The sequence below is a fragment of the Callospermophilus lateralis genome, chromosome 1, assembly GCF_048772815.1.
Source record: "Callospermophilus lateralis isolate mCalLat2 chromosome 1, mCalLat2.hap1, whole genome shotgun sequence".
In the NCBI taxonomy this organism is placed as follows: domain Eukaryota; kingdom Metazoa; phylum Chordata; class Mammalia; order Rodentia; family Sciuridae; genus Callospermophilus; species Callospermophilus lateralis.
The window spans coordinates 155871985-155889179 of NC_135305.1; the positions used below are offsets into that span (position 1 = coordinate 155871985).

General features: G+C 41.7%; 3 protein-coding genes across 4 annotated transcripts in view; 1 reads left to right on the top strand and 2 right to left on the bottom strand.

Annotated features, from left to right (window-relative positions):
• Positions 1-4075, top strand: part of Tmem116 (transmembrane protein 116) — a 94075-nt gene extending 90000 nt beyond the window's left edge. Inside the window, exon 15 of the transcript XR_013092363.1 lies at positions 4013-4075. The gene's annotated coding sequence lies outside the window, so the exon portion shown is untranslated. The remainder of the gene's footprint in view (positions 1-4012) is intronic.
• LOC143398846 (disintegrin and metalloproteinase domain-containing protein 1a-like) lies at positions 3524-6169 on the bottom strand. Its single transcript, XM_076855589.2, is given in 1 exon segment — positions 3524-6169. A coding segment is annotated over 1 exon segment (2646 nt).
• A 5364-nt stretch (positions 6170-11533) lies between these two features.
• The window catches only part of Mapkapk5 (MAPK activated protein kinase 5), a 35931-nt gene continuing 30269 nt past the window's right edge, over positions 11534-17195 (bottom strand). The window contains exons 11-14 of one of the 2 annotated variants that reach the window (XM_077109012.1): positions 14970-15100; positions 14608-14729; positions 13535-13639; positions 11534-11731 (exon numbers count right to left, since the gene is read on the bottom strand). In XM_077109012.1, coding sequence (XP_076965127.1) covers positions 11637-11731; positions 13535-13639; positions 14608-14729; positions 14970-15100 — 453 coding nt within the window. In that variant the 3' untranslated portion in view covers positions 11534-11636. The remainder of the gene's footprint in view (positions 11732-13534; positions 13640-14607; positions 14730-14969; positions 15101-17195) is intronic. The other variant, XM_076853992.2, reaches the window with a different exon arrangement.

A 17195-nucleotide genomic window follows, 5' to 3' on the forward strand; every position in this document is an offset into this window, starting at 1 on the left:
CAAGATTCTCAGCTTCTCTTCTCAGCAGTTTTAGGTGAGGTGTCTGAAGTGTGATACCCCACCCTCCGGATTGCTGGGGTGAAAGGAAATCCTATAGGTGGAATTCCTGGAGGCAGGGTTAAGCTTAGGTGGGCTCCAGGTGGGACAGAAGAGGCTGGACACCTGAGGAACTTTCAGGAAGTTTATTAGCTGCAGTGTCCAAAGAGTGTCCCTAAAATTTTTCTGGGCCTCAAGTCTGGAAATTTGTTGAAGGTTTATATGACAAGTGTTTTTTTTGTCACATTTTTTTAAGTTAGCGATTTTACAAGTTTTACCACAAAAGCAAAAACATCATCAAGTTTGCAGCCAAACTTAGCTTTTGCAAGACAGCAATTTAGTCCTCAAAAAAAATCAGAAATCCTATCCAACATTGAGTTTTTTACACAAATTTGTGCTGATGTTCTGTTATAAAGCTTTCCGACAAGAAGAGGAACTTACATGTCATAAAAATGGTGGGTCTGCTTAATTATGGTAAGGGTCTTCTGGGTGGAGGGTGTCTTGTCTGCTTCATGGGGTCTTCACTGAATGCCAGTTGATCTGGAGATTTAAAATCATTGTACCTCTAGGGTCCAGTAATTGCTGGTCCATACTGGAAGACTGGCCCCCAGGTATCTCCCCTGGGTTCCTCTCATGTGATAGAGGAGCCAATTGTTCGTCCCCTAAGTCACCTGCAGACCCCATATTTCCTGGTTTTGGGTTCAGTCTCCAAATAGTCTCCCCCACCTCCGCCCTTCCAAAGGCATGGCCAGATGCATCTCTCCCAGCTGATCCTGCAAGCAGCCAGTTAGGAGAGGAAGAAGTAGAGCCAGGTGGGTTTCCACAACCGGTTGTCCCCTGTGTAAACCTCTCTCCAAGTTTGATTTTCTTCTGGTCACTCAAGCACATTCTATGGCATGCGGTGTTTTTTCACTGGGTCTATATTTTAGGCCAAACTTGGGTTTGCCAGAAATTGGCTCCCTCAGCTGCCAGCCCCCATGCCACAGCTGAAAATCGTTCCTCCTTTTATCCTCCACAGATTGCCACACTACTTTTTTCCCCACACAAGGATATTGTGCAGTGCCTTTCAATTAAGTCAGGCAATGGCCTTGATCTCTAAACACTCTGTACCCAGACCCGCCTCAGGTCTCCTAAAAATGTGGGTTCCTTTAATTCCCTTGTCCCTCCACTTGACTTGCAGAGGGACTGCTCTGGCTAGTGCTTCTGGTCTGGCCACTGTAGTGGCTCTGCCACTGGGGATTTCTTATTTTATCATATACAACTTCCCAAGTCCCCGATCTGTTTTTTTTTTTTTTTTTAAGAGAGAGAGAGAGAGAGAGAGAGAGAGAATTTTTTTTTTAATATTTATTTTTCAGTCTTTCGGCAGACAGAACATCTTTGTTTGTACATGGTGCTGAGGATCGAACCTGGGCGGCACACATGCCAGGCGAGCGCGCTACTGCTTGAGCCACATCCTCGCCTCCCCCCCAATCTGAATTAAATGTCCAATTTTAAATTCCAATAAAGCCACCAAAGCACTCTCCCCGCAGCCCTTTTTTTTTTTTTGGTTCGCCCATCTTGCTAAGAAGCTGTTTATCTGCTTTCTTGGTTTCACTCCATGAAGAGTCCAGGAAAGCAATCTCCTCGATTTTGCCATCTTGAAACTACCCAGTTCTCAGATCCCTTCTCTAGCTATGCTTGCTCCCTTGAGCAGTGTCAGCCTTCCCCATGCCTTGAAATATTGGGTATACTCAGCTCTCAGATACTCATCCTGGCTGATGGTTCTCCTGATTTTCAGGGAGCCCAGTCATCTCACTGCCTAGGAGACATGCCCACTTGGTGTTAGGCAGGCATCTCATTCTAAACATGTTTATTAGTACCTATGCTTTCCACACTCATCCCCATCTTAGTAATGCCACCTACATTCTTTCAGTTGTTTGGGGCAAAGCCACCAGTGTCAGCCTTCTCTGATGCCTTTCTCTCACTCTCTACATCTGCTCCATCAGCAAATCTCTAAAGCTCCACCTCACAGGCTCCTGGGATTCCAGGCTCTTCTCACCACCACCACTTCAGCCTCCTCCTACAAGCTCCCACTGCCACCTGCTTGGCAAATCATGAGAGTTGTTTAGGGTTCTCTGCTTCTACAGTTAATTGCCCACTTTAAAGACATTCTAATCCATAATACCTACACAATGTAGTGAGTTCTTGATAGAAGTCAATATCCACTGGTAAGGTGGTTTTCAGGAGTCCCATAAGCTGGGTAATTAAGGATGTATTAAATGTCTTGCCCTCACTTTTTGATGAATAAAAGGCTCACAGTTCTGCAGAGATTGTAGTTTGGGTCTTATCTGGGGGAGGGGGATGCAGGTTCTACCACTTACTAGCTTGTTCCACAGCAAGCTTTTATGTTTTTCCTTATGTACAAGATGGTGTTTTCACAGGGCAGTTAGGAAGATTAAGAAGTAAATGCAGGGCTGGGGATGTAGCTCAAGCGGTAGCGCGCTCGCCTGGCATGCGTACGGCCCGGGTTCGGCCCGGGTTCAATCCTCAGCACCACCTACAAACAAAGATATTGTGTCTGCTGAGAACTAAACTAAAAAATAAACTTAAAAAAAAAAAAAGTAAATGCAGTGTTTAACAGAGTGCTTGGGGAAGAAACAGTAATATTATAATATTATACTTGCTCTGTGCTTATTTTTCAGAGAAATAATCACATCAAAGCTCTCATATATAAAGATGTTCTTATCAGTATTTATCTGTATACAAAATATCAAATTTAAAAGAAAAACTAAGAAATCAAATGAAAAATTAAATACTTGAAATGTGAACCCAACACTGAAGGGGCTTCCTGAGTACGTTGCCTTCCCTTCCCCAAACACTTGGCCTGGCTGAGTTAGACGTCCATGGGTCAGACCTTGCCATTCCAGGGAGCCCCAATACAAAGGACCCCAAATTCTAAGCTACCTGGAGTCTAGAGTGCTGCTTCATCTGGAAAAAAAAAAAAAGCCTTTTATTCAAATCACCTCTATTATTTCATGAACAGAATCTGACAGGGCAAATTCGAATTTTCTAATCACAAATATAATATTCCTTACATAACAGTGGTTATGACTGTGATAAATAACCCAGAGAGAGCAATGTAGGTTCAGATAATACATTGTCAACCAATTCAGATGGAAGATGGCATACCCTGAAGAACCATTTCAGTTGTCTCAAAATCAGCCCTATCGGTAAAAGACATTGAGGGCAATGATCCATGAAAATAGCTTAAGTAAAACCGCTTCAGGTAACGTGTAAAAAGAAAAAAAATAGATTATCTCACGTGATTTCATATATGAAAATACAATAAATTTACTAAAATGAATATTGAAAGTGGAGAAATCCCTTCTCCCACATTAGTATAATACTGTCCCATCAGAGCCAGTTGATGCAGGTAATTCTCACTTCACTTTCGCTTCTGAGATTGTTGTCCCCACTCCATGCCTGGGGTGGTTTAACATATTTGGCTTCATCCTCCACTAAATTTCTGTCTTTTTTTTTTTTCTGCCTTTTCTTTTTCATGTCCTTCACCTGCTTCTACTTTTGGTGCAGGCTTTTCTGGGGCTACTGGTGGTGGGGCCTACTCTGGTGGTACCTCCTCTGGTGCAGGTGGTGGGGCCTCCTCCGGGGCAGGTGGTGGGGCCTCCCCCGGGGCAGGTGGAGGAGGGGGGGCAGGTGGAGGAGGGGGGGCAGGTGGAGGAGGGGCCCCTTTGGGCGGTGGGGCCCCTTTGGGCGGTGGGGCCCCTTTGGGTGCTGGGGCCGCCTTTGCTGGGGCTATAGATGACTCTGAATCAGGTGACAGCATTGACTGTATTTCAGACCAGAGGTAAGCAAGTAGCATTAGAGTACACAATAATGTGACCAGACCTACAGGGATAGCAATCATCAACATTTTAAGGCGTGCTTCATCATCCTCAGTGTTACGGGTTTCTTTATAATTATCTTTGCGTTGTTTTAGGTACTTTGGCTTACCAGGAGGGCCACTGTCTATACTACCCCCAGTCCCTGGACGCCGACAGTCAGGAGGTGCGAAGCCATCTTCACAATGACAGTGCCTGAAATTGTTACACACTCCTTTTCCATAACATCGTTTCTCTGGTTCACAGTCATAATGGAGCACAGCTTGATCAATACAGGAGTGAGCACTGCAAACTTTGTTTGGAGCACAGTAAGTGCCATGGTACACATCACCATCATCAAGGATGTCAGTAAGGTTATAGGCATCCATGGCCCAGCACCAGTCATTACCATGAGCAACCTGGATCAGTGTATGTTTGGGTCGGATTCTTGGCATGGTTGCAACACCTGTACATATAATTTTTCCACAAAATATATTTTCATCTGTACACCTAACGTATGCTGAGGTCGTTGAAGTACGATGGCCACAGTTTGCAAACCGACTTGGGTGCCTGTTCATTGAAATATAACATTCTTCTGGGGCAGATCGTGCAGGGTGACCATATATACTCAGGCACTGATTATCAGGGTTTCTACACTGCCCCCTGGTACAATAGTAAATTCTGTCACACAATGAGCCATCTTGTTTGTAGCTGTCCACAGGACATTTTTCAGATTGACCATCACAATATTCAGGGAGGTCACACTCATCTCGAGAACGACGACATAAAGTGCCCTTCCCTTTGAGAAGACATCTATGGCAGCAGAGTCCATTACTACACTGAGCCCCCTCCTTCAGTTTACAAAGTGTGTCACAGCATGGGTGAGTATCACATTTGTCACCACAGTCACACTGCTCCGCCTCTTCGATCACACCATTACCACAACTAGCAGTCTCCCTCTTGCGGCTTCCGTGCCGTGGCTTGTTAAAGAGGCAGGCCCCTTTGTGTTCATGAAGGAAATGGTAGAAGTCGTCAGAGCTACAGTTGCTGAAGCCACTTTCTCTGGTGATGTTTTCATGCATGAGGCAAAAGTGCTTATCTTTACAAATGCAGGCCGCATGGTCGTGCCGAATACCCAGGTTGTGCCCGAGCTCGTGGACCATGAGCGCTGCAAACAGGAGGATGTCTTCGTGATGGAAGGATTCAACAGCCGCTGCAAAACTACCTGAACAGGCACCATTGAGAAATGCCTGGCCCATGTTCTCTCCAGGATGATGCCCAACGATCATGTGGGCAACATCGTGCCTCACACGGTGCGAGAGCTTCTCTTGTCTCCAGCTGTTGAAATTCCTGAGTGTAACTTGCAGGTCCACTGGGACCTCTATGAGGTCCCCCTCGGTCCAGATCTCCATTCCAACCAGCACCACCTCTGTGTTTATTCCCCTGGTGAAGACATTGGCCAGAGCAATGATGTCCACTACTCTCTGGACTGTCTCATTGATGTTACTGCCCCACATCTGGAACCGCTGGTTGTTGACAACGACAAACATCTCCACGTACTTGGTGCGTGACCACAGGTAGGACAGTGCCTGTAGTTGAAGAGGATTCCTGCTCCCTTGTTGCTGGCTGATGGACACTGGTCTGTCTTGGGAAGTGACACCACAGGAGACTCGAGCTTGATGTGCCATGGTGTATAACACATGCTCAAACTGTTTGGAAGAGAGCATGGGCTTGATGCCGTAGGATGTGTCCTCCTTAATCAGGATGCCCCTGAGGCCCAAACAGGTGTTGACAGAAACAAAAGACCCTGGCACTCCTTCTATGTAGCCCTCATAGTGGCAGTCCTGTGAGATGGAAGGCGTTTCTTGCCCCAGGATGCCATTGTGGTAACTGTAGATGGGGAAGTTACTTACAGAATAGTCTCTTTTCACTTTGAGGCGAATCACTTGCTTTTGGCCCTGCATAAACAGCATGTACGATGCCTTTCCCAGTGGGTCTTCATGCCCCTCCACTGTCAGACTCTTGGGGATGACTATTTCATAGAAAGAATAAGGTACTGATCCCAGGTAACAGTACATGCTTGGCAAAAAAATGACCAACAGCATCAAGATCCCTAACCTGATACATGAATGTCCTGGCACTGGACCCAGCCTCAAGTTCCACTTCTGGGGAATCCAAGTCAGAAAATTTATCTTCGCTTCTGTGAAGGCCACTTGATTTTTCTGTAGAGATGATAAGATGGAGGCAGAGTTTCTCAGTGATGCCGCCACTGACATGACCCAAATGATGATACACGGTCTGTGTCTCTCTGTGGCAGCTCTCCCTGACATGACTCTCAGAGACTTACATATCATCCCCACATCTGTGCTGGCCTCCTTTTGGGTGGTTTCCATCCAACTCTGAATCTTATTGCCTTCAGGGTGTATCTCTTTATTCTTGCTTCCCTCCTGGTCTTGGATAGTTTCCATAGCACAGGAAATCCTTTCAACAGAAACAGCTGTTATGTTCCTTGACTAAGTTTCTTTAACATTCGAGGAGAGATGAGCCATGCAGGCCTGTAAGATTCGGCCAGTACTATAAATCAAGCCAATTACCTTCCTTCTCCTGAGACCACATTAGTACTGATATCCGTTAATCTGTTCGTTCTTTGAAACCCAACATTCTGGCAGGAGACCGGGGGAGGGGACGGGGATTTCCTAGGGATCTCTGAGCAGGACAGAGTTCTCTCCTGCTTACTATGTCTTTTCCTTGTTTCTGTATTATTGAGGGTACTCTTTCTCAATTCCATCCTCTGCCTATGACTCATTTTTCCTTTAATTCAAGAAAAAAAGTCCAAGTTTTCCCTCATTATCCTTCGTTCATAATAAATGAGTTTAGACATTTTATATTTGCTTATAAATAATTGTTCTCTACCCAGAGTTTTCCTAAGGCACAGACACAAGGGTTAAGTGATCTTAGTTTCTCCATTGAAGTATCTAAGGGACCAGTATCAAAGTTCAATTACTGGGCTGGGTGTGTGGCTCATTGATAGTGCTTACCTGGCCTGGCCCGGACCAGGGCCTGCGTTGAATCCCTAGAGCTGCAAAAAAAAAAGTTTAGGGTCTGAGGCTGTAGCTCAGTGGTAGAGCACTTGCCTAGCATGTGTGAGGCACTAGGTTCAACTCTCAGTACCACATAGAAATAAAAACAATAAAAGTACATCGACAACTAAAAAATATATATGTACATTTTAAAAAATTGAGTTTTTCTCTACTGATCCAATATAAAAATGTGTGGCAAAATAAAACTGTTTAATCATGTATCTAGTTACCCTGATCAAGAAAATAAAATAAGTGGGTACAGTGGCACATGCCTATAATCCCAGTGGCTCGGGAGGCTGAGGCAGGAGGATTACAAGTTCATAGCCAGCATCAGTAATTTAGTGAGGCCCTAAGCAACTCAGTAAGACCCTGTCTCTAAATAAATTATAAAAAAGGGCTGGGGATATGGCTCAGTGGTTGAATGCCCCTGGGTTCAACCCTGGTACCAAAAGAAAAAAGTAAAATAGGTTAAGATTTCTAAAAAGTCCTTTACTTTATAACTTAAATTGAACTGTACAGTGTCTGTGAAAGTCCTTGGGTTGTTTTTTGTTGTTGTTGTTTAAAGATTTTTTTAGTTGTTGATGGACCTTATTTATCTGTGGTGCCAGAATCGAACCCAGTGCCTCACACATGCTAGGCAAGCGCTCTACCACTAAGCCCTTGGATTTGGTTTTGATGTGAATTTTTTCGTTGGTGATTTTAGCAGTAAAAATTTAAAAGGAAAGAGAAGCTCTGTTTACTTATTTTTGGCCCAGTCATTCATCCTCTGTGCATTCTAAGATTAATTAAAATAAGATGTTTTTTATCTTGCATAAAAATAATTTTATATTAAATCAAATATTTATAGCATAAAACCTGTAAAATACAAGGTGTGACTATGGATAACACCTGGCAATGGGGAAATGCTTTACTTCAGAGTAGAATCATAATGGTACCAAAAGGTATCAGATATCACCATGAGAGTATATGAACTCATTATCTATCTCCAATTAATAATACTTAATTTCACTGGGCATGGTGGCACACGCCTGTAGTCCCCATGGCTCAGGAGACTGAGACATGAAGCCTGCAAGTTCAAAGTCCGCTTCAGCAAAAAGCAAAGTGCTAAACAACTCAGTGAGACCCTGTCTCTAAATAAAATACAAAAATAGGCCTGGGGATGTGACTCAGTGGTCAAGTGCCCCTGAGTATACAATCCCTGGTACCCAAAATCAAAAAACAGAAAACTTAATTTCTAACAGTTGATAAAATATTTCATTAGCATATAGCAAGAAAATTCATACTGTCACATCATAAATTCATTAGAAAATTTACAGCAATAAAAGTGAAATTATTTCTTTTCTTCTTATAGTTTATGTAAGAGCAAGTCCACTTCAAATTATAGAGTTTGGAAATAATACTTAAGATTTTAGGGTACTTCTCTTGTGTTATAACCAAAATAGGTAGGGATAATTTCCTACCTATTTTGTTATTTGATGGAATAAAAGAATCAAGAGTCAATCATGGAAGAACAATGTACCTTTTAAATTTAAAAAATATATAATTAAAATGAAATATCCAGTTTTCCCAGCTCTCAGTAAATACACATGTGCACACAAACTGATAGACAAGATCTGATTTAAATCTTTCAACTTCTTTCAACTTTCTTTGACCAACAATACCTGCTATTTTTTCAACTTGTTTTTCTCACCCAGATACAATATAAGCTCTTTTAATAAGAATTCCATGTTTCAAAAAGATAAATTTCTCACAGGCATTCTCCTATGATCATACAATACATTAGCCAGAAAAACATAAGGATGTCGTTCTACCTCAAGTCTAAAGGTAACTGAGTAATGGTCTTAATCAGCAGAGGGTCAGCAAGTCATGTGGGGGGAAACTCTAGATTGTAAACTGCTGCTTTACAAGAACTGTTCCTACAACGTTAAGTGTCCACAGGTGGGTGTTAGTCTGTGAAATACAAGGAAGATATATGATTTCACTTTCAGTTATGTGTGGATTTTGTATCACCAGGAAACCTGATTTGTATGTTAAAACACAATTTACTACTGGCTTAGGAATATACAAACAAAACACTTTGAAGACCAAACAGTATTGAGTCTCTGAGGAGCCTACTGCTTTTTCAAGGGGTTCCAATCAGGGTAGGGCCCTCTTTTGTGTTACAATAGCTGGAGCATCCGCCAGGGTTTTATAGACTTCCAGCATGGTGCTCATCTGGGACATGTCTGGAGTCAGGAAGCTCTCATGAATTCAATCTGAAGTGACTAAAACACAAGAAATTGAAGCTTAAACTAAAAAGAAGTATCATTTTGGATGCCATTTTACATCAAGGCGTAAAGTTGACCACACTCTAAGGAAAAAGAAAAAAATCAGCCTGAGCCTTTAGAAGATACCCAAATAATAAAATTTGAGAAGTTAATGCTAGAAGGCTCTTTTAAAGAAAGAGCAACAAAGGTATTACTGTCTTCCTCTCCCCATGGAATACTGAACTCCTGCCTGCCCTCAGGTAGGAACACTAGAGGGGTTCAGATATCTCAGAAACAAGTGCATTTTCCCTCACTTCAAGAAATGATTGCATTTCGCTGAAAAACTAAATAGGCCCTTAATTCAACTCTCAGCTAAATTTTCTGGTAGAAAATAAAAATTTTGGTTTTCTCTGCTGCTTAACTGATCAATTTTGCTATCTTGAAAAGTACCCAGTTCTTTTTTTTTTTTTTTTAAAGAGAGAGTGAGAGAGAGAGACAGAGAGAGAATTTTTAATATTTATTTTTTTAGTTTTCAGCGGACACAACATCTTTGTTTGTATGTGGTGCTGAGGATCGAACCCGGGCCGCACGCATGCCAGGCGAGCGCGCTACAGCTTGAGCCACATCCCCAGCCCAGTACCCAGTTCTTTCTGCAAGGTTTTACTTAACCTTAAAAAATACCTTGAATTACATATTCTTTAAGATAAAATTCAATCAGTGTAATAAAGAAATTCTTAAAAGATACTTTGGTGGGCTGGGGTTGTGGCTCAGTGGTAGAGCACGCGCCTAGCAGATGCGAGGCCCTGGGTTCCATCCTCAGCACCACATAAAAATAAAATTAAGGTATTGTGTCCAACTATAACTAAAAAATAAATATTAAAAAAAAAGATACTTTGGTGTTTTTATCATACATTCCCCAAATCAGTTGCACTCTGAAGTGACACAATGACCAGATGTCATCCTGAAGGCATACTCAGCAAAATATAAGAGTCAGAAAATAAGTGAGCAGGCTGGGGTTGTGGCTCAGTGGTACAGTGCTTGCCTAGCAGCACATGTGAGGCACTGGGTTCAATTCTCAGCACCCTATAAAAAAATATCTACAACTGAAAATATTAAAAAAAAAAAAATAAGTGAGCTTTGTAGGATTGATTTTGATTATAGAGAATAGCTGACAGGATAAAACAGAATAGCTGAGGGCCAGGGTTGTGGCTCAGCGGTAGAGCGCTCACCTCGCACGTGTGAGACCCTGGGTTCGGTCCTCAGCACCACATAAAAATAAATAAGTGAAATAAAAGTATTGTGTCCAACTACAACTAAAAAGCAAACATTAAAAAAAAAAAAAAAACCTGAATAGTTGAGACTACTCATCCTCTTACCCCGTCCTGTGAGCTAGAATTTGTCTACAAGCTTTTCTATTTATTGACACAGATACACACCAAAAAATGTTTAAAAAAAAAAAAAGTTTGTGTCCATGTGCACAAAAGAAAACTAGGTGCACATCTATTTTTATTTTTCATTAAACAACTGCTATCTGAGCCAGAATTATGCTTCCTGAAAATGAAGGGTACTGAAGAAAACAAATACAGCCCACAGGATGCCATCAAGAAATCCAGGCAGAAACATTAGAGAAAAATGGGCAGCTTTCAGAGGAAAAAATGGATCATTTTAAAAGCTCATGTTAAAAGTCCAGTTTATATTATATACAATTTTCTCAGGAAAATCATCCCAAAATTGGGGCCAGAATAGGGAAAGGAATTAAGAAGTGACGGAGTAAGTGGAGGATGCGGGGGCAGGGAGGACCAAATGGGATCTCAGGGAAGGGGTAAAAGGAAGCTCTGGTTACACATGTAAAGAATAAACCCCAAAGTGAATTCCATTAGATTTAAGAAACACACCAATACCCTTTAAACAAATATGACAAAAAGGAACGGTGCCACTTTTCTCTGGGGAATTAGGAGCAAGAGAAATGAGAGCACAGTAGTTCCTTCCTCTTCCATGGCAGAGGCACCCAAGTGTGCGTTCTGTGACCTCCACCAGGCAGTCTGCAGTGACTGATTGTGAGCTAATCTACTGATGGCACAGAAAGGTCAGTATAGTTGGTCCTTTATCTAACTCTGGCATGTGGTTTCTTTTACTTTGTTAGAAAGAAGATAATCTTGCTTGACTGACAGATACAATTCCACCTATCATCTTATAAATATAAGACCATATGTCCTAAAATAACAGTACGCCTCTAGAAACTGAGCTTTTCTAAAACAATAACTATACTATTAGTAAATCTGTACATAAATCTATATAGCAATGTTAAGCAATGTGGAAATGAAATGATGATTTATTGATTTACATAAAAATTACTTTATACATTAAAGAATAATTTTTCAAATTGCTAAAAAAAAAAAAAAAGTTTGAAGCTGTCATTATTGGGATTCATGGGAAGTGGTTTGCTCTTCTATCACTTGCTTCACAATTTCTGCCAGTTTTAGTCGATCTACTTTATCTGTGAATCCACGACCTGAAATCCAAGAAAGAATAAGGTCAGTTCTCACTCTGAGAGGAACCCAATAAGGTGGACCTTACGGTGCCAAGTTCACCCTGCCAATGGAGGAACTACCCCAACGCTAATGAAATGCAGTTCAAATCTCCCATTTTCAGGTGTTCACTAAGCAGTTCTATTAAATGGCAATAAAAATGCAGAGTTCACTATAACACAAAACCAAACCACAATGAGAAATCTTTATAACATATGCATGTGTGACAATAGACTAACATCCGGAAATTTATGAAGAATTCCAACACATAAATAAAGAGCTACAATTTGGTAGAAAAGTGGACAAAGGACTTGAATAGGCATACTTCAAAAAATAAGAAATATAAATGGCCAATAAGCATTTATAAAGTGCATAACTTCATCTGTCATCAGGGTAATGCCAAGTAAAACCACACTGCAATGCCATTATATACTAACCAGAATGTCTAACATAAAAAAGATAATAGCAAGAGTTGGTATGAATATAGAATAACTAGAACTAGGGCTGGGGATATATATCTCTGTTGGTTGAATGCTCGCCTTGCCCGCACTAGGCCGTGGGTTCAGTCCCCAGTACCACACACAAAAAAAGAATAACTAGAACTGAACACTACAGTGGGAGGTCATAAATTCAAATAACCAATTCAGAAAACTGGTGGCATGTTTACCCAAAAAAAACCAGATGAATATCTTCATGAACTAGCAACTCCAATCCTAAACATTTAAGAGAAATCAGTTCGCAATGCCCCCTTCCTTAATTACCAAAACCTAGTAATCATCCAAATATCCATTAACAGCAGAATGGACAAATACAGGATAAACATGTAATGAGTAACGAGATCATCTGTTTCTATACACAATGGGCATGGGACCCATAACATTGATTAAAAGAAGTCCACTTGCAAAACAACAAGACTTGCCTGATTCTGATTTACATAAAACTAGGCAAAATTATTCTAAGGTGCTAGAAATCAGGACTGTGACTACCCTAGAGAGGGATTGACTGGAAGTCAGCACATGTTCCACGACGACCTGGCTGTGATGATTCAATGGAAGTGCGCACTTCACATGTGATTACTTCTCTATACTGATGATGTAGTTCAAATAAAAATAAAAATCCTAGGGAAGCTCAGCTCTTCCCAGTATGGGAATGGCCAGGCCAGCACTTTAGATTTCCTATGGCAAGTTCAAGAAACAAGCCAGCAATGAAGTGAAAGAATTTGCTCCCTTCCCTGAGAATTCTGGAACTTATCCATAGTCTACTAAATCCAAATGACAATATAAAAATTAGTTCAAAAAATGCTTAAGGAAGAACATTAAAAAAAAAAAAAATGAATGACCCTCTCTACCTAGTTTCCCTGGGGGAAAAAAAAATCAACCAGCAGCAGATTTGGCAAAGTCCTACTCTTCAGTGAAATGGCTCTTCTCTAAACTAAGCAGGGTGAACTTGCTGGTCCTCCGTCCTCTTTTCCTCTTTCAATGAGTGCTGCTCCTTTGTGATCTGGTGATGTGGGAGGAATTCTGAGCACCAATTTTTTTGTTTGTTTGTTTTCTGGGTGGTTTTTCCCCAGCCCCGCTCTTTTCCCCAGTGGTATATGATAGGGAATCAAAGGACCAGTTATGCCTGAGTACTTAACTATACAGCTGACACCCCTCCCTCAAAATTCCACTCAGTCTCCAACTTCACTTCACAGAAAATAGATCCAGCTCAGGCCCAAATCACCCAACATGTTCTAAACATAATCACTTCTATATATTCCCAAGCAAAGGAGTGGCTGTGGTCCCTACCATTCCAGCTGAAGCTCTGCAGAGTGTCCCTCAGGAGTTTGCATTCCCGATTATACTTCCAGGCCTCCTGCATTACTTCGTTCAGCTTCTCATCTTCATTCTCTCCTGTAGGTAAGGATGAAGAGGAAGTTGCATTTTTTTCTGCACCATCATGGAATTTTAGTGTCAGAGGTGGGATGACATAATATCCAACTGGTTGAGAAATGATGACTACATGTGCAAAACCACCAGAGAAAGAAAGACTTTACTGCTAGTTCCAACATCAAATGTCAACCACTTCTGGTCACTGAACTCTTCTACTTTGACATCCTCACACAATGCTCTGATAACTTTAGAGTTCTTAGTATTGAGGATGAGAAATAGACTGTGACAAACCCTGTCACTAAGCAAATAAACCTGGTCAACCTAAAGGAAAACAAGACTAGGTGGGCTGCCTTCTTTCTCTTAGGTCCATTCCTTGCTTTGGAAGGCTATCTGAGGCACATGTCACATGTTCTCTTAAAAGCCATGAAATCAAGGAAAATAGGTCACCTCAACATTTTCTGGCCTAATAGGTAAAGAATCTCACTCATCAACTGAGAATACCCTTCATATCACACCACCTTGAGGGAAAGAACATACAGAAAGCAAACTCTTACATGCAGGGGGTCATGTGCAAGTCATTCTGTCTGTGACCCGAGTAGCAGCAGGGACTACTTCTAAATGAGGGTGGTGGTCTCTGTATTCACAACCTACACCTAATCCTGATCCTATCCATATTTTCATTCTCCGTTATCTTTACTCTGGGCCCTTGTTATCAAACTAAGATAACACAAAATTCTATACCTGATGCTGACAATTAAGCCTAAATAAACATCTCTTGGAAAATGAGAAGAAGGGTAGAACTTATCACATTTCTGAATTTCCACTGTTCACTCTTTTCAGTAGGCACAGACTATATAATGTGCTCACTTTCTTGTAATACAAAGATGAAACAGATAATCCCAAATTACACACCCTTTTGACATGCATATACACACAGTGTCCATGTACATGCACACACACATACATAGAGCATTAGTAAATGGTGTGACCTTTACCAGCCTGGGGGAGAATACACTGGGCAATCACGTCTCGAAGCTTTTCCAGGGCAACATTTGAATCCTCAGCTCCATTCTCATGGCCATGGATATAAAGGCCGTCCTTGGGCTTGGTACTTTAAAAGTTTGGGGGAGAGGTGAAAACAAGGTGAAACCTCAGAACCCGGCTCTGCACAGACATTAAACAAAAGCTAACAGATTTTCAGATCAATATAGAGTGTGTCCAATTTCTGATACAGTTTAAAAAACATTCTCTTTACCTCTAAGAAATAGAGAAAGGGCAGACCCCTGGCTGATCTCTCAGCACTCAGCCACACCAGCCAGGAAGAATAATCAAATGAAATAAGCTCAGTTACCCAAGTAACTTCCTCTTCCTTAGAATGGGGTTGTTCACCGAGTGCAGGGGTTTGAGGCTGACTTTCAGATCCTGGATTCTCATGTTGGCCAACTGTTCGGCATGAGCCTGCTGGATCCCTGCAACCACTGCCTGCATGTAAACACTGTTATCAGTTTTTCACAGTCATTGCTGGACACCTGAAAAGCCAATCTAAGAAAGCAGGAAGGAGAAGCCCAGTATGTCGAAGACAACTGTACTCTTAGGCTGATGCTATCTGAATTTGGACAAGGCAGGACTCTTCCCTATCTAGATCAGTAGGGCCCAGGGAACAGCAGGCTGAACAAAGGACACAAAACAGCTAGTCATTCTTTCCTGGCAGTGGAAACAGAGATAAAAGTAAGAAATACAAAGGCTCATCATGTTCTCAGCTATAGATATGAGCAAATGTGAAGGGAGGTAATGACAACCTCAGAAGAAAGGCTGGCCAGCTGCTGCCCCAAAGGCTCACACACTGGCCTGTATTCACTGTGCCCATGGTGTAGTCACCTCCCTCAGTCCTGCTGGCTCAGAACTTCGAGCATGGCCAAGCATAAGGGCAGACCCTCACCATCTAAGGCCACATCCCAATGGATAAGCCCATCAGTTGGTTTATAATGAGAAATAACAGCTATAGAGTATGGTGTGTTCTTTTTTAATTCCCCAGTTCTGAGAATGTTAGGGAAACACTCCACCACTGAAGTATGTGACCAGCCATTTCTAATTTTATTTTGAGACAGGGTTTTGCTAAGTTGCCCAGCTGGCCTTGAACTTGTGATCTTCCTGCCTTAGTGTCCCAAGTAGCTACAATTACAGGTATGTGACACCACTCCCAGCTGTATTATCTGAATTCTAAGGAAAAAAAAAATTGGACAACTTTAAAAAGTAGCTCCTTGGTGAGCAGGCAATAAGATCGTGAACATTTCAAGCTTATTTAAGGGCATCGTGTACTCATGACTGCCTCCTACCTCATCATCTAACTCCTCATCAGAAATGGACCAACCAAAGTGATGGAACTAGTTCCAGGTATCTATGAGCTTAGGCTCCTGTATAGGGAGGAGATGGATGCTATTCAACATCCACAGCTCTAAAGCTGACCAACTCCCATCGTGATCACACATTAGGAATGAGAATACTCTGTCACACTGCAATGTCATCTTCTAGGTCTGGCAACTTCTCTTTCTCATTAAGAAAATTCTGTATATCCAGATTTGGCTTCTTGTGTGTAGGGACCTGTAAGTAACTCCAGAAGACAATCTTCTCTCCTCATTTCCAAGATCTTGATGAACACTGTACTGTAACTACAACCTCCATGTGGCTGACAACAAAATTTAAGCAATTCTTTTGGACTTTGAACAAACCAAACCATTCCTACACAAGTGGCCGTATTTAAGCCTGGAAGATAACCACCCATAAATCAGGGATGCCACAAAACTCTCTTCCTCTTTCAGCTCTCCATTTTCTCCCATGCTCCAGATAAACTCAGCATTTTTCAGTTCCATTTACTTATTCTTTTTCAAACTTCAACTCCATCCCTTTGAAGCTGATAATTCTTAAGACTGTGTCATTGCTTTGGCCAGCTGCTCGGCCACATTCTTGTCCCACACTATACATCTTATTCATATGAATGTCCCTCTGTCACTGAAAATAATATCTAAAGTCTAAGAGACTCCACCTCACCAAAATCAGCCTCCTTCCTCATTTCCTTCTGTCAACAGCATGACCTCCCAAGCTAGCTGCTGTCTCTTTTATCTACTCAGTCAGCAAAAACTAGAAAATTTTCTTCACAGATATTGAGCCACTCCTTCAGTTTCTTCATCACTGCAGAAATCAAAGTTTAGCGTGTCTGCAAATTGGACTGACTATCTGTAGATACATTCCCAGTAGCAAAGCTCTTTTCAGAAACCCACCACGGGGCTGGGGTTGTGGCTCAGCAGTAGAGCTCTCACCTAGCATGTGTGAGGCCCTGGATTCGATCCTCAGCACCACATAAAATAAAGATATTGTGTCTATCTACAACTAAAAAATAAATACTAAAACAAAACAAACAAACAAAAAAAACCCACCATGGCCAGGCCTGTAATCCCAGTGTCTCAAGAGGCTAAGGCAGGAGGATTATGAGTTCAAAGTCAGTCTCGGCAACTTGGCAAGGCGCTAATTAACTTAGCAAGACCTCATCTCTAAATATAATGCTAAGTGAAGTTAGCCA